This window comes from Mizuhopecten yessoensis, unplaced genomic scaffold, assembly GCF_002113885.1.
Source record: "Mizuhopecten yessoensis strain PY_sf001 unplaced genomic scaffold, ASM211388v2 scaffold1539, whole genome shotgun sequence".
Taxonomy (NCBI): domain Eukaryota; kingdom Metazoa; phylum Mollusca; class Bivalvia; order Pectinida; family Pectinidae; genus Mizuhopecten; species Mizuhopecten yessoensis.
The window spans coordinates 882,044-906,072 of NW_018404097.1; the positions used below are offsets into that span (position 1 = coordinate 882,044).

Sequence of the window (24,029 nt, forward strand, 5' to 3'; positions counted from 1 at the left end):
TTTTACACTCTATAATCTGTAAATATTCTGTAATTTGCTTTTCACAACAATGAATTGAAAATTATCAAAATTATTATTGTTATGTGTTTTATAACACTTGAATCGTTGTTCATTATGAATTTGTAATTAATACCACATGAACATTAAAGATGCAGTAATTTAATGTTGTTTGGTCTGGTACTTAATTCATTACTATAAAATGCTATGACATGAGTTTCATTGATGAATATATATATATAAAACATTGTGTTTGTCAGCTCTAGGCCTAAATACAAACCATGGAATCTACCTTACTCACTATTAATCTTAATTTCAAGAGATCTGTATGACTACGTTACTATGCATGGACAGTTAGTTGGTGAATGATCCAATTTATAGACTATAACTGGGTCGGGCTGTATATGTATACAATACACATGTATATGGACCATGGGGTTAGGGATCTGTGCCACGCCCCTGTGTAGGCTATTAACTTATGAACCTGAAATATAAAAACAATTTCAGATCACACAAAAAAAATGATAGCTTTTGCATTTTAGATTCCTCCCTTTTTATGACAGTTATTCCCTTCATTTAAAATAAAAATAGTTATTACTTGGGAGTTAAGGGGATCGGCCTAACAGGCTAACAATGAAATACGACAGATTCATTTCTTCAACTCCAATTGTGATGTCTATATTCTTTTTGCAGTTTACTTTTTTTTTTGAACTCTTGAACCTTAAGAACTACAAATTTTGTTATAATATCTACTAACCTTTATAAAAATAGATTTTTTTTTTTTATCTTTTTGAGATTTTCGATGTGTAAATGGATTAGATAGCCTAGTGGTTTGCAGCTCATTTCAACACTTTTTATCTGCAGAGTTATGTCCCTTTCCACAAAAAAAATGCATGACTAGTGCTTCTCATTTAAAAGTGTAACTTAAGGATGTACACCTCTGAGAAGTCAAAAAAATCCTGTATTAAACTTTTTTTCTTATATTGATTTTTGGAAAAAGGAGATGATGGCATAGTAGAAAATGCAAAAAAATATATATGTCCGTGTGTTCGTTTTTGAACTATGATCAAAGATACCAATTTAACACAATAGGTGATTTTAGGTGAATTTTCGAGTTTTGACCATTTGCAGAACAAATTCATACAATTTCTTCCAAGTGTGTTATCAGATATGTATGAATGTTTGTAGAATTGATAAAAAATATTATTTTCTTTTAAATTATAGAAGTAAAATTTCTTAATCTGATTCATTTTACTCAGAAATGCGGTTTTAGTTAGCCCTACCCCTTATTTTTTAATGAAAAATGCACATTTTTTCACCATTTTTTGCAGATTAAACACTTGATATAAAAAAAACCTGTATTAAACTTTTTTTGGTATTCAATGAATGAAAAGAAGATGTGTTTCTCTTTCTAAAACAGCCACAGAAATGGGGTGTCGGTGTGCTTCTTTTTTTTGTCCCATTATTATTTGTATTATTTTTCACCTTTTTCGGGTTCAAAAATCAAAAGTGCTTCAGTTATGTAAAAAAAATACCAATAATATATAACTTTCCACTTTTTTGCATATTATTTTAATCATATTGAACATTATTAAGTTGTACATCAAAATTGAACCTGCTACATTTAAAAATGGTGACACAATGACAATTTAAGTGATTAATCTAGTGTCTAAAAAGGTGGAATTTTGCCCTTTGTGAAGCGCAAGAAATTCACATAAATACACTTTTTCAAAATGGCCGCCAAATTGGTCATTGTTTTCAAGTTCTTGTAAAAAAAAATCTACACACAATAGACATCTACTTTTTTTACATGTTTTTTAGATGTGTGTTTGCTATTAAACGTATCATAATTTGATAAATATTACAAAAACACGTTACACCAGATCAAAACAAGACTTGAACGTGACTGAAACCTCAGAAGAGTACATCCTTAACATTTAACTCCAACATGGATTATTATGGTTAAAAATCTTGTTAGTTTGGAATTCTAACTCCTCACAACAGCCAGTGTCATGGAGACGGATGATGGTCACTAAATTAAATTTAGGGTCAATCATAACCTTGACACAGTAGCATGACACTCCACGTCGTATCCTGACAATGGGCTAACTAGCTCTTACCGCTATCAGAGAGAGCAGCAAGCTCCATTTTGATGACTTTTGTTTGTCTCAGTGTACATGTCTCAATACAAAAAGGAGAGAAAGCTGTCTCTTACTTATTCCGTCTTTTCGTATTGCAGAGTTATCTGCTCTTGTGAGCAGGTATTGATTGCTACGTTATTTGTTTGTGAGAGTAACTTCATAAATTTTTGAGAAAACGACGTAATTTTCTCACACAAACTAATGACGTAACAATCAATCCCTGCTCACAAGAGCAGATAACTCTGCAATACGAAAAGACAGAATAATTGGAGTGTGAACATCAGGCATATCTCTTCAAATATTTTTTTCTTCGTTGTAACTTTGAGTGCTGATCAGACTCATTAGGTAAACATGGGTTAAATGTGTTGAGGCTTTGATATACATAATATTTGTCTTAATTGAACTATATGTTCCTCATGAAAATGACTGACCCACATTGCACTTTGAATCCGGCACCAGGGTTAAATATGTTTATAACTTAAGACAGCTTCTTTAAATTTGGTGTTCACTTTTAGTTCTAGAGCATCTGGAATCATCTTGTATGTGTGCATGTCATGATGTCTACATTTATTTGATGACAGTCAATTCTACAGACTCAAGGAAATCAAACGGGGAGACCGTTCCATCTTCATGCAAAAGATTGGAAATATTCAAGTACAAAAAGCAACAAATCTGTTAAAAATCATGGCACCAACACTGCCAATTCTCCTGCTTAACAAAAGCGATGGTGTAAAATCCTTCCAATGAGTTTTCTAAGGAAATTAAATGAAAAGCTGGGTGACTTAATTGGTGGAAATAGCCGGAGTTTCCTCTGGCCCTAACACCAGACTTAGACATTTTGATATATAGATGTTTAGTCCCCACACCAGACATCTCTATGTCAAAATGGCTAAGTCTGGTGTTAGGGCCAGAGCAGAGATATATGTCTCTGGGCCAGAGGAAACTCCGGCTATTAGGTGGTCAGACAAATTTCTGAGTGATACAGAAGAAAAACCACAGAAAGTCTTCAGTTTGACGGGCAGGGTAGTTTCAATGTAAAAAATAAATTGCATCAAATCAGAGACGTATAAAGCCATATTATATACGTCTCTGATCAAATATAGAAGAACTAGTTGTCCCATTATGTGATCTGCAAGATTCTCTTTGTTGAGTACTGTAATATCAAATGACTTATTTTAGATGATACGTTGGGCCTTCAACATTTTGGTTTATCCTGTCCTATTAATCGTTAATCAGAGACGTATAAAGCTACATAGGTTTTTGTGTAAATGATACGTATACCCCCTCCCCGCCTGATTCTTAGGAAAAAGAAAACATTGTCGGATTTGAGCATGACTATGTCTAGTAAGTAAACATTGCATTTTTATTGGCAATATGCCCTGTATAATTGTAGCAGCATTTTCATCGAAGTCCGTGATTGTAGACAGACGTATACTTATATAGGGTCTACCACGTGCTGTTAAAAAAGTTTGAAATTGGCGCCAAATATATAAGCCACTTCCGGTTATAAGTATTCGGAATGCCTCGATTGTTGTGTATAGTTTTCTATGATACGAAAGAGGAGTTCGGTTGAGATGTTTACATCTACGTGTAAGAAGGAGAGACCGCCGAATCACAAAGTGGAAATCTGATGCAAACCGTGTACAGTAGTGTATATAACAAGGTTTTTCAGTTAGTATAATATATTTTTGAGGTGATCGCTTTTCTGAAACTACTAAGGTAATAACAATGTAAACGAAACGACACTAAAAATGTGTCTTGCCAGCCTCGGATCTTGTCTGTTCATCAGTCCATTGTCAAGCTGATCATGGTCAATGGAGAAAGACACCGGTAGGCCTTGCGTTTGAGATGGTTTTTGACAGCATGTCTTCATGTGGTAACAGTAGGCGGTATATTCACCTGTATATTCACCTGTATAGATACACGTACGTTATGTCTGTCGCAAACTTCTCGGGGTGAACTTCCATCACATGTACATTTATCTGTTGATTACTGTACGTGTCCAGCCAGAGACGTATTACATATATGTTGATATGAATATGGATATGTATGTCTCTGGTCCAGCCTGTACAGATGCTTGACTTTTTGTAAAATTTATTAACTTGGAAAGTATGTGGATACATAGCACGTTGACTGCTTTTGTTCCTACAAATTAAATGATTACATTTTTCAAGTCGGTGAAAGTAAGCTCTAGGCTAGTAAAACTGAAGTTCTGGATACAATTCTAGCTGTGTGGTGTCAGGACTTGGACCTTCATTTAAGGGAAAACTTGTCTTCGTTTTCATGTGACCTAATCCCTTTGTTGTAATAACTGTTATGTAAATGTACTATGATGAGTTATGTATGCCTCTACATATCTACATGATGCTTGGTTTGTATTTCAGAACACTACAATGATGCCATTGATAAAGGGATTGAGAGTCCTGAACCTTCTCAGCGTGTCCTTATTTCTTATCTGCTGCTACCACATGTTGGCCAACACACAGAAAGTGCCACCTGGTGGAGACAACATTCGCAATGGGGGAGCTCTCACGCTTGTACCCCAGGACCCGACTGACGATGGTAACTATCAGACTGGAACTCAAGGGGCAAATTAACACATAATATCATACTCAAAGTTTGGGGTTGGCTTATTACAGGACAGTTAAAAAGCATTTATCGGTATTTCTACTGAACTGTAATAAATATGGATGGGCTTATTACCAGATAGAGGCTAATTTCTGGATAAAACGTAATATTAAGAATGCCCAGTAATGCGGTGAATGGATAGCAGAATCATGTATCTGTGTAATATGTTTATTTGTATAACTGTAACTAAGAGGTTGCAACATTTTCACTTCTTTGTCCATTAATATTATTGAAGGGTTTTTGAAGTGATTGTAATGAAACTTGATCTGCAAATGAAACTTGATATGCAGTCCTCTTGTCCATCTTTGTCTGCAGTCCTCTTGTCCATCTTTGTCTGCAGTCCTCTTGTCCATCTTTGTCTGCAGTCCTCTTGTCCATCTTTGTGTATTTATGTATCTGATATCTGAATAGAGTAGGGGTTGCAACAACATAATTGAAAGTCCTTGTTTGTATCAGCAAAGTTAAAAAGTCTTATTTGTGTAACTTTTCTTTTTTCCAGCTGACGTTACAGTGGAGAATAGCGAGGAAATAGATGAGGATGTACCCAGTATGGGTGTGTTCTATCCAACAAAGGAATGGAAAACTGTCAAGAAAGGTAAACTGGTAATAAACACACTAAAAGTTTGCTACTTTTTCCGCGCTAGAAACCCTTGGCAAAATGTAGACAAATAATGCAACAACTACAATTGACCTTGGACACCTGTGTTAAATGTGATTTGTTAGTGGTGTAATGCATCATCACCATTACTGGTATGTTATTGAAGGACACAGTAGTGCGTTAATGAGCCATTCCCTCGATCTATTACTAAACAGTTATCAAAGTACTGAATTTATTTCCTGTATTATTGATCATGATGTGTGCTGACTCTTTGATATACTATAAATATATACTATCCCGAGGGATGGTTGAGTGATGCCGTGGATAATGCACTTCCCTTTCTGCAAGGCGGCAGTGGTTCAAAACCCTGATTGGATGTGAACGGTATTGGTCCACCTGCCTGACCACGTGGCACTCTCGTTTCCTCTCACATTAAGACCCTCTGCATGCTTCCATCTAGGCTAACAAGAGTGATTAATATAAGTTATAAAACTTGTTTCACAATTGTTGTAAAATAAACAAAGTTTACATGATAGATATCCTATTACTGTATCATTGATTTTAAATTACAGGTCAGGCTATTCCAGCAGGTCTTCATGTACGTATGAATCTAGAGACTGGTGGCCGGGAGGCGAAGCTGATGGAAGGCGACAGTGAGAACAAGTACCGGAAGTCGGGTAACAAGGGAGGTAAGTTTAACCATAGCTTTTATTGTATGGTACGAATTAATCAAATCCTTTTTTCTCTAACCCTGAATAGGTGTATCCTCATGTTAACAAAGGAATAAAGTATTGAGCACTGCAGGATCACCGAGGGTCTTCTGCTCAATATTTTATCATGAGGGTTTGAATAACCTTATCCGTACCTCACATCAGGGATGGATTCTATTTCTTGCTTATTACCAAAACCTGTAAAAACATCTGCTCTTTTAGTAAATTTGTAAACTGTCCGCATATTTCTCATTTGCATATGAAGCCCTGATGGCAATTGTTAATGACCTCAAAACGTCATCAAATGAGGTTGCAAACGATAGCGTGACCCTGAAAGGTCATATGATTCCCCCGCGAGTCTGCGCGTGTAAGCAATCCAGACCTGTGGGTCGGTTAGAATTTTTCAGCACCGCCGGAATTGCGGATATCTCGGTCTAGTATGCAAAAAATCCTTGTCTCACCCTAGGGTTGAGGCGGGGGGAATTCCCCTATACATTGTGTATAATGGGTGAACAGGGTAAGAGAAAAAGAATAACTCACCCCCTTGTGGTTGAGATAGGGGAATCTCAACCCTCAGGGAAAGATTCTTAAATTGCCAAACACTCGGCAAAACATCATGTTTTTGCAACTAAATAATCTTCCCCCTCAGGTTGAGATTCCCCAATCTCGATAGATTTTATTAGTCTTTACATAATTACTTATTACTCAGTGAGGTATCCAGTTGTCTGTAATCAGGCCTTCATCTCTTCACACAGAAAAACACTTACTGTTCAGCAACCTTTTCCTGTACTTAAATTCTTAATTTACTGTTACAAAATAAAGGGTTTATCTGTGAAAATGATATAATATGATACATGTTTTTTTTTGCAAACTGTTTCAATCTGTTGAATATGTCATTAGTGTCCTTGTTACGTGTTTTACAGGTAGGGTGAATCCAAGCCAAAAGTCCTTAACTCCACAACAGCTGAAAGAGGCATTGAAAGAATTTAAGACAACAAAGCTTGATGACCAGGATAATGAAGTGGTATGTCACACATAAGATGTTTATTATTGTTACACCTCAAGTGAATTTCTAGCTATTTGATTGGTTGGGAGAAAATTAAACAAAAATCTCTGTCACCCTCCGAAAATACATTGGTTTTACGGGGCGCGTGTGATATTGCCATGAGACAGTGAAAAATATCACATGCGCGAAAAATGTGCGTTCACCGCTTCGTTTCCCCACCGTGATGGTCACAAGAACGTTTGACGGCAACAGCCAATTTTATCAAGCGCCGCTGCGATAGCGATTGTAAACAGCAGACTATCAACAAACAAGATGTCATTATCGAGGTTTGCTGCCGTTTCTGATCTAAAAAGACTTTTGGCGTAACAAAATAGATATGACATTCATTAGCAGGTGACAGTGAATATTGTCAACCCTCAAAAACACATTGTCACCCTCGGCTTCGCCTCGGGTGACAATGGTTTTCTCAGGTTGACAATATTCACTGTCACCTGCTAATGAATGTCATATTTATATACTGTATCATTGTCTTGACAAGAGTAAGTTGCAAATTCAAGCAAGTATATTGTGAATAGTTAGGAAGAAAGAGATATTTTGTGAGGAGAGTAGTTCTTTCAGACACGATTAAACAAAGAATATAATACTGTAATCTTTATTCAGCTATAATCTGTAAAAGCTGTTGTTTATCCTTTCAAGAATACTATAAGGGTCTAGTTTTATTTGTTCTAATTTAATGAAGTTTTCCTTTTCTTCTAACAATTTCTTTATTTATCTCATTCGAAATATTGCCAATGTGCCAAAAGTGCACAGGACAAAAAGTGGTTTTACTCTATTTAAAACTCATGCAGGTTCGGGGAAAGAATGGGACTGTTGTATTGCACTGTATGATCTAAGGAGGCAAGTTATGTAGACCCCTGTAGAATCTGAAGTTTTCTTTGTCTACTACCAGGATAAAAAAGGGGGAGACCAACATTGATCTGCTGCTTCCATTGCAACACTTGGGATATTCTTTGTTTGTTATCTTTCCTAAATTCCTACGTTTTTTCCTATCTACTTTCTCTTTCCGACAGTGTCTCCCTATGTACCAGTGCTTATACATGTATAGCTCTGGCTGTTTCACAGACATTAAACTCCAAACAAACAAACAAATACTGTATGTGATAAAAATATACCTTTAGATACCACTGTGTAAAATGGGTGTTCATGTTTCTGTTTCCATCAGAGAAAGAAGGAAGTATTTAAGTCGTTTCGGAAGTATGACGAGCTGAAGAAAGAGCTTGCAGATATGAATTCAGAGATAAAGACAGATGCCGAGATAGTAACACAGATGTTCCACAGACTGAATTCTACAGACCTGGATGGTACACAGAAAAAACATCTGTTAGAAGATCTAGAGTATTATCTACATCAGGTAGGTTGTCACATGTCTGCTCTTATCTTGATAAATCATTGATGAAAAGAAAACCTTACCTTGCGGGACTTATATAAAAAAATAATAAAGATGAAACAACCAGAATATAATCAACAGAAGTTTTCTGAGTTTAAAAACATTCAGCAGGGCTACATCTGGATTCAGACTTCAGGTTTGTATTCTTTTGCTATAACCAAGTTAGCTACCTGGTGAACAGTCTAAGTGTACTAGTCTAAATGTGCTACAAGTTATATCTAAACAGAAGTTAAGGGGAGGTTACTGTACATAGAAAAAAACAGCAGTTAAGTGGGACAGGGATCCTTAGTAATTAATTTCCCCATCATTGCTTTTGTGACTCATTTCAATTAAACTTTCTTTTAATTGATTTTAAAACATGGATCAACAAAATCATGTGCACATAGAATTCTAGCTGCTGAAATTTTCCATATAATATGAATAATTAGTCAAGAAGCTCTCATTTAATCGCAGGATTTTGCTGAGCTAAAAACTTTTTGGGGTAGTAGATTTTATTTTGGGATCAGTGAAATACTTTTTATATTAACTAATTTACTACAAAAATATCAGGAAGGCAAGTAGAACTTTTCAAAATTAAATTGCAGACTAGAATTATAAATATGAAATTGAACAAATGTGAATTTGATGCGATCAGGATTAAAATGAAGATTCCTTTTATCTGATTTAACAAGAATGTCGGCAGAAAGTGAAGAAAAAGATTTTTCTGACCATGTTCTGAATTGTTCTTTTGACTTTTTGCCTATTTTCTTCATCAAGAAGACAATGCCATGACATCATGACGGTGCATTATAATGCAGAGATCATTTGCAACATATATGATAACAATTAGCATTTAGCAAAACATGGTATTCCTGTGATAAAAATGTAATTTGTTTCTGTACTTTGACAGATTGACAATGCCAATGTATTCTGTAACCTTGGTGGAATGACACTGCTGATGAAGGGACTAAATGATAGTTTGGCCCTCACCAGGGAGCAGTCAGCCTTTGTAATAGGCTCAGCAGTACAGAGGTAGGTGTATATTTCCATTGCCAGTGCTCCACATAGAAGCGTATCCCATGGTGTCCTTCCTACTATACGATGTAGCCTTCCCATCCCCATCTCCTGTTATCAGGGGTTTCAGTATCTGACTGCTAATTCTTCAGATTAGATTTCCTAAACATCAGATTGACACATTAGACCAGTTGTCCCTACTCAAACTTAGGGGAACAGGAAATTTTGTACTTAATGTACTGGTATGTTTTTGCTGTCCTCTCTATGTATTTGAACCATATTGAAAAAAAAGCAGTAGATTGATTTGATGAATTAATTTTAATTCACTACACTGATGTTATTACTTAAAAGTAAGTCAATGTTTATGTAAGTGGACATTTATAAAAATAAACCTGAACTATCTAATGAAAGTATCATCAAAATGCAAAGAAAGTTTTTGAAGCTCACTGCATCCAAATCACCATGGTCCCAACCAAAAAAGAGGGGAGACAATTGACTGATAGGTAATATTAAAGGCCCATGAACACTATAAGATTATAAATAAAATTGGTACCAATTTGATTTTAGAAGAAAACAAAACTGAAGAGAATTGTAAATAAAAGTAGCAAGCAGTTTTGGCAAGATTGCATTTTGCGGGCATATCAGGAGTATTTAATTTAAATCTTTAAATCATAAAACAATCTTATTGTCTGATTAAATATATCAATTCATGTTAATTCAGCTAGGAAATACATGTACCTTCTTTTCAACTAAGTGAACCTAACCAATCTGACAGTTAAAGGATCTGACTGGTAGCCAGGTATATACTTTGTAATTGAAAAGTGTTTACATGTTTATGTTATTTCATCATCCCCAACCCCCTGCATTAAAGATCAGAGGAGATATTGCATATGTCATCTGGATTTGTTCCCATTGGTAAGCAGCAATATGACATAAACTTTATGTAGGATTTTAGGACTGCTGTCCAGAGAAGGTCACTATAGATATGAATAGAAAATAACAAGAAGAAAAAGAATAGGGTTCTCACCCCTATTTACCTTGGTTCTATAATGTTTTGTTGTCATCCTTCAGTAATCCTGCGGCACAGATCAAGGCTTTAGAGGCAGGGATCTTACCACAGCTGATCCGTCTGTTGTCGACAGAGCCAGAAGCTAGGGTTCTACCTCGCCTTCTTTATGCTCTGTCCTCACTAATCCGACACTTCCCCTACGCTCAGAAACACCTCCTTGATCTTGGGGGCCTTGCAGCACTAAAGAGCATGATCCCTAACAACAAGGATCTCCCCAATCTGCAGGTGAAGGTCGTCACTCTGCTTCAAGATCTTATTGTAGAAAAGGTAATAAATGGCAATAAAATATGGTTCGACTAAAAGGTAATGTTTAACTGTTTTATAGAACAGGTACAGTATACTAAATACAAGGTGAAACCAGTAAGTTAGTTGTCGGGGGGGGGGGGGGGGGAATCCAGCAACAACACAAAAAGTTAATGAGAAATCAAAATCCTTGATTTCCTAGTTGATATTTGGTTTTTGTATAATCTTGTATAGTTAATGATGTGATGGGACTAATTGCAAAGATGTACAAAATAAAACAAAAATCTACGAGTTGTGTTGAGAAAAAGCACACTATTAGATAAATGTGTCTTCAAAATTAAATTGTGTTTAGATAATAGAATAACTGTTGTGAACCTCTTAGATACAGATATATGTTTAACTTCTATTACACCACTGTATAAAAATAATGCTAACAAATGTACATGTACTTTTTTTTCTTTTCCAGGATATTACATTGTCAATAGAGAACAAAAATAAAGAAAAAGTGCAACAATATGAAATGTAAGTCTATTATTTTCCCCAAACTAGTCATTACAAAAACAACAAAGCCATGCTGTGTTGATATTTTTGTTTGTATGTGTGAAAGTTTTACATATTTTCTTTGCCTTTTTAGCTTGTCTATTTGAAGAATAGTGGGGCTAAAGCAGTACCCACGGCGTCACGGTCCCACTTGGTTAAGATTTTTGGGCAAGCTGTGTATTGGTGTTTAACTCAACTTTTAATTAATTTTACATTGTAATATGGTTACAGCAATTGCTTGGAGGAGGATCCTTAGCAACAAGTTGGACCATATTTACTCATTATTGGTTCAAAACACAAGTCTTTTGGAATTGGTTAAAGTTTTAGGGCAAGTTCTAGTTCTGTTAAAACTTCAGGGCAGATTTCAACCAAATTTGTTTGGCAGGAAGTCTTATAGCAAATCAAATTAAACATTATCATGAGTTCTACATTTTAAAGCAATTTATTTAAACATGTGGTGTAAAGAGGGATGAGGGATAAGGGGTAAAATAACTTTTTCTACACTGTTTTAAGTAGGAACTTGAAACTTTTAGACATGGTAGATAGATGTATGAGGAAGTGCCCCCAGGGCTTACATTGGGGGAATAGCGGAAGAGTGCCATCGACAATGTAGTTCTAGTTTCCTGATCTATTATCTAAGATGGAACATCCTGTGTAGTCGCCCAATTACTTCTAGCACTTTTTACAAAAATAAGTTTAATAGGCGAGCTATGCTCTTTTTATTACTTCATCACGTAAGAATAACTCATTGTTTCTCTTAAACCATCATGTAAGTGAGGGTGATACTATGATTATAGCTAAGCGAGGCTGAAATTTATATTTTTGTGTGATATTGAATTGGGGTACATAAGCAAATCTTGAATGTCGAGCAGAGTGAGGCAAACAAACTTTTTTATGAAATTTATGGTTCAAATATAATCAAACTGAAAGTGAGAAAATGGAAAATAAGTCTGCACTGCTACTGTAGGGACACTCCAATGAAAAAACTACCCATATTAGGACTCCAAAATAAATTACTTCTATAATTTTAATGCCAGTTGTCTATTATGTTCTATGGGTGGACTGATGCCACCTAAAGAAAACTGAGTCCTGGAGTGTGATAGATGTTTTAGTATTATAGCCTTCACTATGTACTCTTTGAAGTCCTTTTATTAGATATAGTGTTGTTTATTTCAGGGTCCACCTCCGTGATGCAATAAGAGAGCAGGGCCTGTGTGTATGGTTACCTCGCCTACTGGAGGCCACTGACCACGATAGTCGGGAAAAGGTTCTCCAAGCCATGCTGACCCTGACAGATACCTGTCGGGAAGATATCTCGTTAGCTTTACCTACCCTAAAGAAACTCCTCCAGGAGTACACGCATCTAGCAGCAGGAGAGACCGATCAAGATGACCAGTATTTCTCAGGAATTGTACAATACATTACCCAAATTATATCCTCATCACAAAGGGATTCCAAAGATGAACTTTAATATATTTCATCTTTATAAAACAATTCACATTGCATTGCTGATTGACTTTTCATATCATTTTTCATAGTTTTATTTTTGTCCAGGTGGAGAATGAGATTTATTTATTAAATTTACTTTAACCTCTTCTATTTGTTGTGCTGTTTTGGGTGTACAGTAGCGGTTTAGTATTTACCATGGTGACACAAACTTGTCTTATTAGTTATCTAGATCATAGAAATTGTAAAGATAACAGGGTATTCACTCAAATTACTATTTATAGTTATCAGCCTTGATAAAGACATTGAAGAGAAGAGCTTGTTACATGGAGTCTCCACAATGTGCTGTAGACCACAGGAAGCCATTGTCCTGTTATAATCCCACCTACAATATATCTATTTAAGTTCTATAGAAATGCCAACAACACTGTATAAACGGGAACTTTTTGTTGCATTCTTACTTTGCCCTTTTCACCCTTGATTATTAATACAGTGAATTCTAGTTAAACAACTTAAGAAAAGTGTTATCTAATATGAAGGGCAAAAGTGCAAATAATAATAATTATTAATAATAAACATTTGATATATCACCCTATATAGCTAACATAAGCCACTCTAAAGCACTTTACAGTACATAGATATACGATTAATACAATTAGCATATACGTTGATCAATACAACTTTGAGGAATTCGCAGGAGCTGCCTTATCAGGCGCTAACTACTAGTCCTATACCACCTGGATAATATCTTCCTATGTGTGTATGCCTGCGTGTGTGCTGAGGATTTAATGTGTTCTGTTTGTAGTGGGACCTTGCTTCCAACGGCATCATTTATAGTGCCATCTCACTTAAATGCTACAGCACAGATACCGCAACATCCACCCCAGACCACTTTATACTCCACCTGGGTGGTTGGAGGTGTGTGGGCAGGAGGAAAACACCTTCTCTGAATATCCATGTGTACAATGACTTTGGGGATGCTGGAGTGTTAACCACTCGACCAATCCGCCCAATGAATTTTACCGGTGTATGGGCAAACATTTCTTGATACTACAGGGTTTCATCTGCCTACACCTGCAACTTTCATTGATGAATATATTAATGGAAATGGTGAAGTAATGTTATTATAACATACTTTGTGCAAAATTGTAATATAACTCAAAAATTAACTGATTTAAAAATAAAACCCCAACAATGTCAAATGATATTTGTCCTAAGTTCAGTGTAATATTTTGCAGTAATAGTAGTAGGTTTTAGGGTCCACATAAGATGGCGGCAACCTTAGCCGAGTCCAAACTTTTAAGCTTGGTTCAAATTATAGGAAGTCTGTTTCGTGATCACTAGGCCAGAGCTCATGGTACAGCAGACGACAAGAGGTCAAAAGGGCCTGTGTCACTCACCTTTTATTCAACACTATTGGCAACACAACTCGCATCTGTTGCATATATACATATCAAATTGGGTTAAGGTGAATTATATTTTAAGCAAACAAACTTATACTACAGGTTAATTATTACTCAACACTTTTAATACGCATCTTTGTTGGAAGATTTTCACTTCTTTATTCACATGGCCTTCAGAGTTGGTCAAGGTCATTTATATGAATAAATTTGATAATGTGTTACGCAAGCAAGCTACAGGCCAAATGTTGCTTTTCTGACCTAAGGATCTAAGGCCATTTAGAAGATTAGAAGAAGCAATTTGAAGTTTTTTACATATCTGACCCCTGCAAGCATGAAAGTGGATTAAGTTAATTTATTTGAACAAATTTGATGGCCCTTTACACCTACAAGATATAGGTCAAAGGAAAGACTACAGCACTTGACCCAAGTGTGTGTTAAAGTCATTTATTGCAGTTGATAGCCCTTTAATCCAACAAGCTACAGGACAAATACATTTAGTCTTGATCTAAGCCTTGTTCATATTTAATACTGTACAAGTCATTTGAAAAAAAAGGTCTCTTGACCTTTGTGACCTTTAATGTGGATTAAGGCCATTCACTTCAAAAAAAGTGGGTTACAGGTCTGAAGAAGTCTGACGCTCTGGTGACCTTTAAAATCTTTTAATGACATAAATTTTAAAATCTTGATAGTCCTTCACATCAGCATGGTGAAAGTTGATTAAGATTATAATACGTTTGACACCTATGACCTTGAAGATTGGTAAAGACCATTAATCATTTGAAGTAAATTTGATATTTCTTCACCTCTGCATGTTATATGTCAAATATCACCAATCTAAACTTGTTGGTTATTCAAAAGAAGTTGTTGAAATATTTTAATATATTTGAACCCTTAACCTTGAAAGTTTCAGATCAATCAACCCAACTATCATACAGACCAAATATAAACACAGACGAATGCCTTGTTGTTGAAAAGGTTTTTAGCTCACCTGGCACGAAGTGCCAAGTGAGCTTATGCCGTGGCGCGTCGTCCGTCGTCCGGCCGGCCGGCCGTCCGGCGTCAATATTTTACTTTAAATGACTTCTTCTTAATAACCGAAAGGCCTAGGGTGTCGATATTTGGGCAGAGGCAAACTGGGATGAAGGGCTACGTAGTTTGTTAAAAGTAATGACCTTCACCCATTTTCAAGGTCACAGGGGTCAATTGTCTTAAAAAACCTTTAAACAACTTCTTCTGAATAATCAAAATGCCCAGTGTGATGATATTAGGCCAGTAGCATGCTGAGATGAAGGGCTACAAAGTTTGTTCAAATGAATGACCTTCACCCATATGCAAGGTCACAGGGGTAAAATATGTTAAAAACTTTAAACATCTTCTTCTCGATAACCAAACTGCCCAGGGAGATGATATTTGGCCAGTAGCATGCTGAGATGAAGGGCTACAAAGTTTGTTCAAATGAATGACCTTCTCCCATATTCAAGGTCACAGAGGTCAATTGTCTTAAAAAACCTTCAAACAGCTTCTTCTGAATAATCAAAATGCCCAGTGTGATGATATTAGGCCAGTAGAATGCTGAGATGAAGGGCTACAAAGTTTGTTCAAATGAATGACCTTGACCAACTTTCAAGGTCAAAGGGGTCAAATGTCTTAAAATCTTTAAACACCTTCTTCTCAATAACCAAAAGGCCCAGGGTACTGATATTGGACCTGTACCATGCTGGGATGAAGAGGTAATAAGTTTGTTAAAATGAATGACCTTGACCAACTTTCAAGGTCAAAGGGGGCAAATGTCTTAAAATCTTTAAACAACTTCTTCTGAATAACCAAAATGCCCAGGGTGATGATATTTGGCCAGTTGCATGCTTGGGTGAAGGGCTACCAAGTTTGTTCAAATGAATGACCTTGACCAACTTTCAAGGTCAAAGGGGTCAAATGTCTTAAAATCTTTAAACACCTTCTTCTCAATAACCAAAATGCCTAGGGTTATGATATTGGGCCTGTAGCATGCTGGGATGAAGAGTTAATAAGTTTGTTAAAATGTATTATCTTGACCAACTTTCAAGGTCAAAGGGGTCAAATGTCTTAAAATCTTTAAACAACTTCTTCTCAATAACCAAAAGGCCCAGGGTACTGATATTGGACCTGTACCATGCTGGGATGAAGGACTACCAAGTTTATACAAATGAATGACCTTGACCAACTTTCAAGGTCAAAGGGGTCAAATGTCGTAAAATCTTTAAACAACTTCTTCTCAATAACCAAAAGGCCCAGGGTACTGATATTGGGCCTGTAGCATGCTGGGATGAAGGGCTACCAAGTTTGTTAAAATGAATGACCTTGATCCACTCTCAACCTGGTGTCCTTGTACGACATTCAAGGTCAAAGGCGTCATATGTTTAAATCTTTTTCTTATGAATCAAACACTGATATTCTACCTGTAGCTGTATTTTAGTCCACTTTTAAGATTACAAGTGTGAGATTAATACCAGGTGAGCGATGCAGGGCCTCTTGTTTTTACCACATTTTATACCTATGACCTTGGAAGTTGATCAAGGTCATTCTTTTTAATAAACTTAATAGTCCTTCATTCCAGCAGAGACATATAAAGCCAGAGATTGGCAACTCGCGCAGATCTCGCTAACACACGCTTGAGCCTATTGTTCTCGGAGATCCGTCGCGAGACTTGGGTTGCAGTCGCCCTTATAGGCGGTATCAGCTTTCGTTATACCACGGACTTAGATACATTTGTTTAATAATTACAAGTTTTATAAGTATCGTAGACAATTCTTATTTACGAAACACAACAGTTAATTTCATAATATTTTTTAGTGTTATTAAAAAATGATAATTGATATATAAGAATATACCTTAATTTCAGAGTTATGAGAAGTTACCACTGGCAGCCATATAATACCGAGGAAAAAATAGGCAAGGTTTTCGTTTAAACTCCGTTTTTTCTAGATGGTCAATTTTCAATCGGTTCATTGATTTAAATTCTACAATATTTCATTATTTTTCTTCTGTTATATTAGGGATGTGCAGTGCACTACACATCCCTGGATATATCGACTTTATAGAATATTTGAATATTAATTGACATACCTAAAAGTTTTAAGAGAAAAGGACGTTTTCACGATAAAGCCTTATTATAAGAGCATCGAAATGAGCATTTTATTCACTTTACACCTATTTGTTAGTTGTGTAATTTATAGCTTATAATTGGACACTCGTACCTGACCCAAGTAACCCCTGGGGGTGGGGGTAGAGGTCATCACAGGTGTGAAGGTGACTTACCTGGAGGAGATCTTATAATTTACGGGAGCCGAACTAAGGGAGGCAGGTGCGGATAGGGGTAAAAGCCTTATGGGATCGGTACTAGTAATTGTAATTGTAATTGTACTCCTCTGGCTAATTAAAATTCTAGAGAAAGGTTCACGACCTTGCCAAATTCATACCTGAACTCGTCACAGGGTAGCAGTTATAATTTGTATGTACAGTCACTAATTAGTCGCCTTCATATCACGATGTGCGTTCTTTACCCATGGATTTCTTAAATTTATAAACATCTATTTCAGTATTAAGATGGACTTCTAAATTAAGGACAACAGTATAAAATATCGATAATTAAATTATGTTGAAAAAGGCCTTTTCTTTTTCCCTATGGTGTATGTTCACACATTTTATTTATGTTAAACCAGGGACTTAGATAACATCTAATTCCGTGGTTAAACATAATTCTGAGTACGCATATTCTCCCCCAAGGAAACTTTAGAATGTTGGCAAGTATTTAACCTCATGAATAGTTAATTGATTTATCAAAATCTATAGTGTATGCTGGCGTAATGAAATGACAATATACAAAACGTGCGCCATCTGAATTTGGTAGTTACAGTGGCAGTGTCATAGAGTGATAAATACTGTCCTGGGATTTGTTTATGAAGAGACTAAACAAGAAACTTCAAGCAATTAGGATTTTTGAAATAACCGTAACGTATCCTTCTTTCATTTGATAAGAAAGCATTGTACTTTTTCTTGTGTTGTAACTTAAATATTCAGTAAATACACTTTTTATTTTGAAAGAAGCCATCAATCAATCCACGTACATTGTGTAAATTACACAAAGAAAATCGTAATATAGATATAAATTCAGTAAATACCACCGTACGGAATTGTCACAATATAACCATACTAAATGCAGATTGTATTTCTGCCAGCTGTGAATACAATAGCCTTTTTATGACGTCTGTATTATTATAACATATAGTACAAGAGGTCTGATCTCCAATGAAATTTCCTACATGGTACACGACCTACAAAGAAAGCAAACAAATGATTAAAGTTAAAAAGAAATGTAAATCAACTAGAGATTTAATGTTATACTGTACTCTACTCTGTGATATTTATGTTTTGTAATATGCCTATTTTACCTGAATAAATATTATTATTATTAAATTTATTATTACATCTATTTAATGTGAAAGCATGGATAAGAGAAACGGTAAACAAAAATTTTGATGACAGTACGGTATATGTATCCTTAAAACGATTGAATTTCCGGTCCTACTTTCGTTTTTGGTTTTAGTTGTGTTTGAAAATGGCGGCCCCCATACAGAAACTTTTTCAATCTGCGTACAAACTATTTTCTAGGGTGACAGTAGGTTCAAGTGGCTTTAATGAACATCTTCGGGAGGTCACTGCATTGGCTTCTAAATTAACAGCCACAGACTTAAACTTCAATTTCCAAGACGATCCGACAACCCAGCGACGAGTCGAGCAAGGCGAGGAGGCACCTGCAGTATACGTTCACCTATTTGAAGACCGTGTCCTGTCAATGGGAATCTTTGTTGTCCGACAGGGCTGTCGGATTCCGCTCCATAATCACCCCGGCATGCATGGCGTCTGCAAGGTCATACAAGGTACTATACGCGTTAATAGTTTCTCAGAAGTTTCTCGTGTTGGACTCGACATACCCAAAAACATCGAACAGGATATGAAACAATCGATATTTCCAATACTAAAGAAAAAAGAACAATCTCAATTTTCACCCGTGATGACGTATTCAAGCGAGACCCTGACGACAGATGATCCTGCCTGTGTGCTGTTGCCTTCGGATGGGAACATCCACGAAATGATATCGGTGGATGGTCCAGCGGCGTTTGTTGACATATTGGCCCCGCCGTACGATCACACCACCGGTGAGAGGGTGTGTCAGTATTACCGGGACTGTTCAGAGGACACTCCCACCAGTTCCAATAGTCAGGTCCGTTGGTTAAGGAGTATTCCACCTCCCCACAGCTTTTGGTGTGACACTATGGAATATAATGGACCTTCCATGGAGATTCAATGATTCCTATTATATATGTTCCAATGACAGTATAGACATATTTAACCAAGACACACAGCTAGTCAACAGTACTAGAGTAGAACATCCACAGTAAAAAGGATCTATATGGATGTTACTTTGTGACCTGCATCTCGTTTACACAACTGAAAGAAACCTGGACATATTTCTTTTACTGTAAAAGCTAAATGCTGCTATGGACTTGATGATTTTGATATCTTATTGAAAAATTTGAAGTATGGTGTTATAAATTAATAGAGGATAATTTCACTTTAGAAGTGTAAAATTGAAGAATAATATAGAGGATAATTTCAATTTAGAAGTGTTTAATTGAAGAATAATCAGAGAATGTTGACCAAGAAATTAGTTAAAGAGGTTCCACTTCACCAGTACCACAAACTTTAACACTTCGTTTTTTTCTTCGTGAAGAGCTCAGATACTTTAAAAGGGAATATACCTCTTAACGACATGATTACATCATGATTATAAATATTTGGAAACAATTAATTTGATCCATTTACTAAGGTTTACTTTGGATGTTTGAACTGCAGCCTGTGAAATGACAATCAGTTTTGCTGATTCATTTTAAATGTTTTCATGTGGGTGCTCACATATCTTGATTACCTAGTCCATTCGACTCTAATTACAATACAGTTATCTACTGCTGTACATAATGCAATATAGATATGCAGACTTGTGAAAAGATCCATATTGTGTAATACCTCATCTACCTGTGATTGAATTGTTTAACAACCCAGCCTGTCAAAAAAAGGTTCCACTTCACCAGTATCACCAACATTAACACTTCGGGTTTTTTCTTCATGAAGAGCTCAGACTCAATCACCCAAATACTTAGAAAGGGAATATATTCACTGAAGCATCCTTTAAGCTTGCGATTTTGAGAAATTAGTTCTCATACCTGCTAATAATACCAACTGGGCGCCGCTGTATACACATGGGCGCCGCTGTATACACATGGGCGCCGCTGTATACACATGGGCGTCGGTGAAGTTTACGCACAGGCACCACTTTTTGCTTCCTCGATATCGAGGGATTACGCTCTCTGCGCCCCTGGAAAATGTCTTAGCAAAATTGTCTTATCCACCTTGTGGATGAGACAAGAAGACTAGTTTGATCCGTTGGTGTACATCGAAAGAATTTCGAGGTCGCGTAACGGTAAACTTATCTTAAAAAGACACGTATCAACATAGTGATTGGTCAGGTTTTTTTCAACTTGACACCAATCAAATAGCTAGCCGCATGTCTCCAATTTCGCTATAACATACCCCAGAGGTGCAGAGAGCGTAAGTGAGTGTAATCCCTGGAGTATCGAGGATGCACTTTTTGCAGTAAATTACGTACATGACTGTTACGATATCAAATTTGGTGGAGTGTCAAAAATGATCTGATAAGATAAGAAGTCATTTAAAAACAGACACCTAATATTCCACCACAATTGTGTATACAATCAGACATGATAACGTATAACAACATTTTTAAAACGCCACACTAACCCTCAAGTTCGCATAACCTTACCACAACTGGACCTTTGATAAGTTTAGGGTTTTAGGGTTAGTCTGACATCTTTCTTTTCCCAAACTATGCACCTAGCACGATGCGAACTAGGATGTGGCGTCGGTAGTGTTCTCTGGTCGCATTGTGGATATTATATGTGAATGTCATACATAGGGGACTTAATCAAATGTCTTGTTACGTATTCGCATCATAAAAATTAAACCATAGAACGACTTTGGCTCCATAAACCAAAGCGACGAGTCAAAAGAATTATTTGTAGCAATCAAAGAACTTTAGTACAACTTAAAAAGTATACTGTTTTTACCAGCATATCTCAACCCGATTTTTATCACCGGAACTCGTATATGTAACGTCATTCTTGAACTTGTGCCACGTGAGCAATATGAGAAAATATTACTAAATTCTTGAAGTGCTACCAACTTCTGCTCAACAACCTGGGCCTCGTCTTAATTAACAGTACAGTAAACATTTACAGTCGTTTACATGTTGACTAACAGTGCACGTACGTGGCTATCGAAAATAAGACAAAAATGTAAGGACATGGTTTCCCATACCCATGCGTGCTATAGGGCGGAGCATTGTGTCGTGTTTTACCTATTTCTTTAAATGTAAAGGTGCCATGATTAGTTTTTTTAGTTTTCAAAAATTTCACAAGTTCGACACGATCAAAAATCTAACCGACTGCCATGATTTATCGGGGCTATGGCGGAAAACTGCCCATATTTCCCTAAGTCGGCATTTATGAAAACGGAAAAAGTATTCATGACTAAACAATTTCTAACAGTGAAAATGCATAGAATAGATATTAGGTATTGTTAATATGATACTGCAAATATAGCCATATTCACTATATCTATGAAAGTGATGGGGTTTCCCCAGACTTAATAAATACTTTCAGCACTTTATCCGTGGACCAACGTTTGAATACATTTGTTGAATCCGTGATGTATTATGCAAAAACAAATCGTATTCCGGAAAAGTGGTCCTCCTTTGGGAAAGTGCTCAATATAATGAAAAACAGAACTGAGCGAGTTTGAATTCCCATCTTCGTCGATGTCCGATGTAGCCGAATGTGTAACGCAGTTAACTTGTGACCAGACAAAGTGAACGCTGCAAGTTCAAATCCACGTTCAGGTTCTCTTTTTTTGGATAAAATACCTATTGATTTATCTTCTATGGAATCATGTCAACACAGAAGACATAATTTTAAATGATATTTATGAGTTGTTTTCCCCTCCAATTGGCACTAGTAAGTTTATCTATCATTTAAACACAAACAAGTGATGCTGAAATACAAAATCATTGTGATTGTTGCGTCAGAATAACAATAGGCAGAGTAAAAAAAATATGAACTGTTATTATCTCAAATATATTATCGAAAATACGGGAAAATTCATCGTTGAGGACAGCCTCATTTGTTTGAAATGCAGAAAGGCTGCAGCACAAAGTATGGATCGCAAAACACGTGTAAGACATGCTTTTCGATAATTATATATATCGTATTGCCGTTCATAGATGCAGGAAAAACAAAATCAAGAAAGCAAGTAACGGCATGACGCAGGCGGTAGTAATGAAAATTAAATCTTTTTTGTACGATCTTGTGTTACACAAAGCATTTTATTTGTTTTTTTAATTCATAGAAATAATGCGAAAAAGCATTTTGCTGAGTCTTTATAGTGAAACGCATGTAACAATAGCCATGGACTTGATCTTAGAGACAGGACTCCGAAAGAGCTACATGTATAAAAATAACCCAGCACGCGTCATAACAGTACACGATGGCACGATCACAGTTTTGGGGGAATAGGCAGAGCAACCCGCCATAGCTCTTTCACCGATTCTCATGCGTACACAGCGGAAACCGGTTAGTAGGGTTCGTCGGGAATTCACATGTTCATCTCATAAAAGTAGCCTTTATAAATAAGTCGACTCTTCAGAAATACTTTATGCTTATTTGATCATATGTACATGTAGTGTATAAATACTTGCAGTAAATGCCCACTTGGTAACAAGACTCAGATTTTCACTTGCACACAAATTACTGGTCTGGACAACATATATTGGGCATTGTTTCACTCTGCTGTAGTACTAACAGAACCTAAGTGAATTCCAAGGATTCTTTTGGTTACGTGATTTAGACTCAATACTTATGACCTCATTCATTAGGAACAGAAACATTTTGCATGCCCTCAGGGATTTGGAAAATATTGAAGATAGCTTGGAAGTCTTAACTAGTGTCTGTGTAGTCATATTTGCTGTCTTGCAATTGTTTTATTAATTTTGCGGAATTTAAATTTACCATACTTAAATGTAAGTACAGTATCCATGAGTGACTTCTATTTTTTTAATCACAAATAATATGCAATAGACACTGGTCGTTGATGAACATGTATTTTGGCGACATTGTAAAATATGTGTGTTCGATGTTGCTTATTCCAGTATTACCTGGTATGACGTCGTTTCTGGTTATGTATTGTAACACACTGACAGTGGTAATGAATTATGTTTAGTAAAGAATCGTTGTTGTTTAATTCACAGTATATTAAAGTTACCTGTGATGATTTACACATTCTTCTGGGTTTTTTTGTTCTCTACCCGTGTAATGTCATGATTCCTGTTGACAGAATTAAATGTCTTAAGGATCTCCGTACCACTGCCCTAAACTGTAACAAATTATTGTCAACTTAAGGATCCCCGTACCACTGCCCTAAACTGTTAACAAAGTATTGTCTACTTAAGGATCCCCGTACCACTGCCCAAAACTGTTAACAAAGTATTGTCTACTTAAGGATCCATGTACCACTTCCCAAAACTGTTAACAAAGTAAACAAGGTATTGTCTACTTAAGGATCCCCGTACCACTGCCTAAAATTGTTGACAAAGTATTGTCTACTTAAGGTTCCCCGTACCACTGCCAAAAACTGTTACAAA

General features: G+C 36.2%; 2 protein-coding genes across 5 annotated transcripts; both read left to right on the top strand.

The window, feature by feature from the left end:
• The first annotated feature begins 3,697 nt into the window (after positions 1–3,697).
• Positions 3,698–12,960, top strand: LOC110464643 (nucleotide exchange factor SIL1-like). Of its 4 annotated transcripts, none has more exons than XM_021519980.1 (10): positions 3,698–3,968; positions 4,523–4,700; positions 5,266–5,361; positions 5,937–6,053; positions 6,998–7,098; positions 8,303–8,491; positions 9,417–9,538; positions 10,592–10,856; positions 11,299–11,354; positions 12,549–12,960. In XM_021519980.1, the coding sequence occupies exons 2-10, from the start codon at positions 4,532–4,534 to the stop codon at positions 12,841–12,843; spliced, it is 1,410 nt and encodes a 469-aa protein (XP_021375655.1). In that variant the 5' UTR covers positions 3,698–3,968; positions 4,523–4,531; the 3' UTR covers positions 12,844–12,960. The 4 variants fall into 4 exon arrangements, with proteins under 4 accessions (XP_021375655.1, XP_021375675.1, XP_021375663.1 ...); XM_021520000.1 differs by having other exon boundaries at positions 10,592–10,814; XM_021519988.1 differs by having other exon boundaries at positions 3,698–3,809.
• A 5,845-nt stretch (positions 12,961–18,805) lies between these two features.
• Positions 18,806–23,663, top strand: LOC110464677 (2-aminoethanethiol dioxygenase-like). Its single transcript, XM_021520019.1, has one exon. The coding sequence runs from the start codon at positions 18,816–18,818 to the stop codon at positions 19,566–19,568; it is 753 nt and encodes a 250-aa protein (XP_021375694.1). The 5' UTR covers positions 18,806–18,815; the 3' UTR covers positions 19,569–23,663.
• The last annotated feature ends 366 nt before the right edge of the window (positions 23,664–24,029 follow it).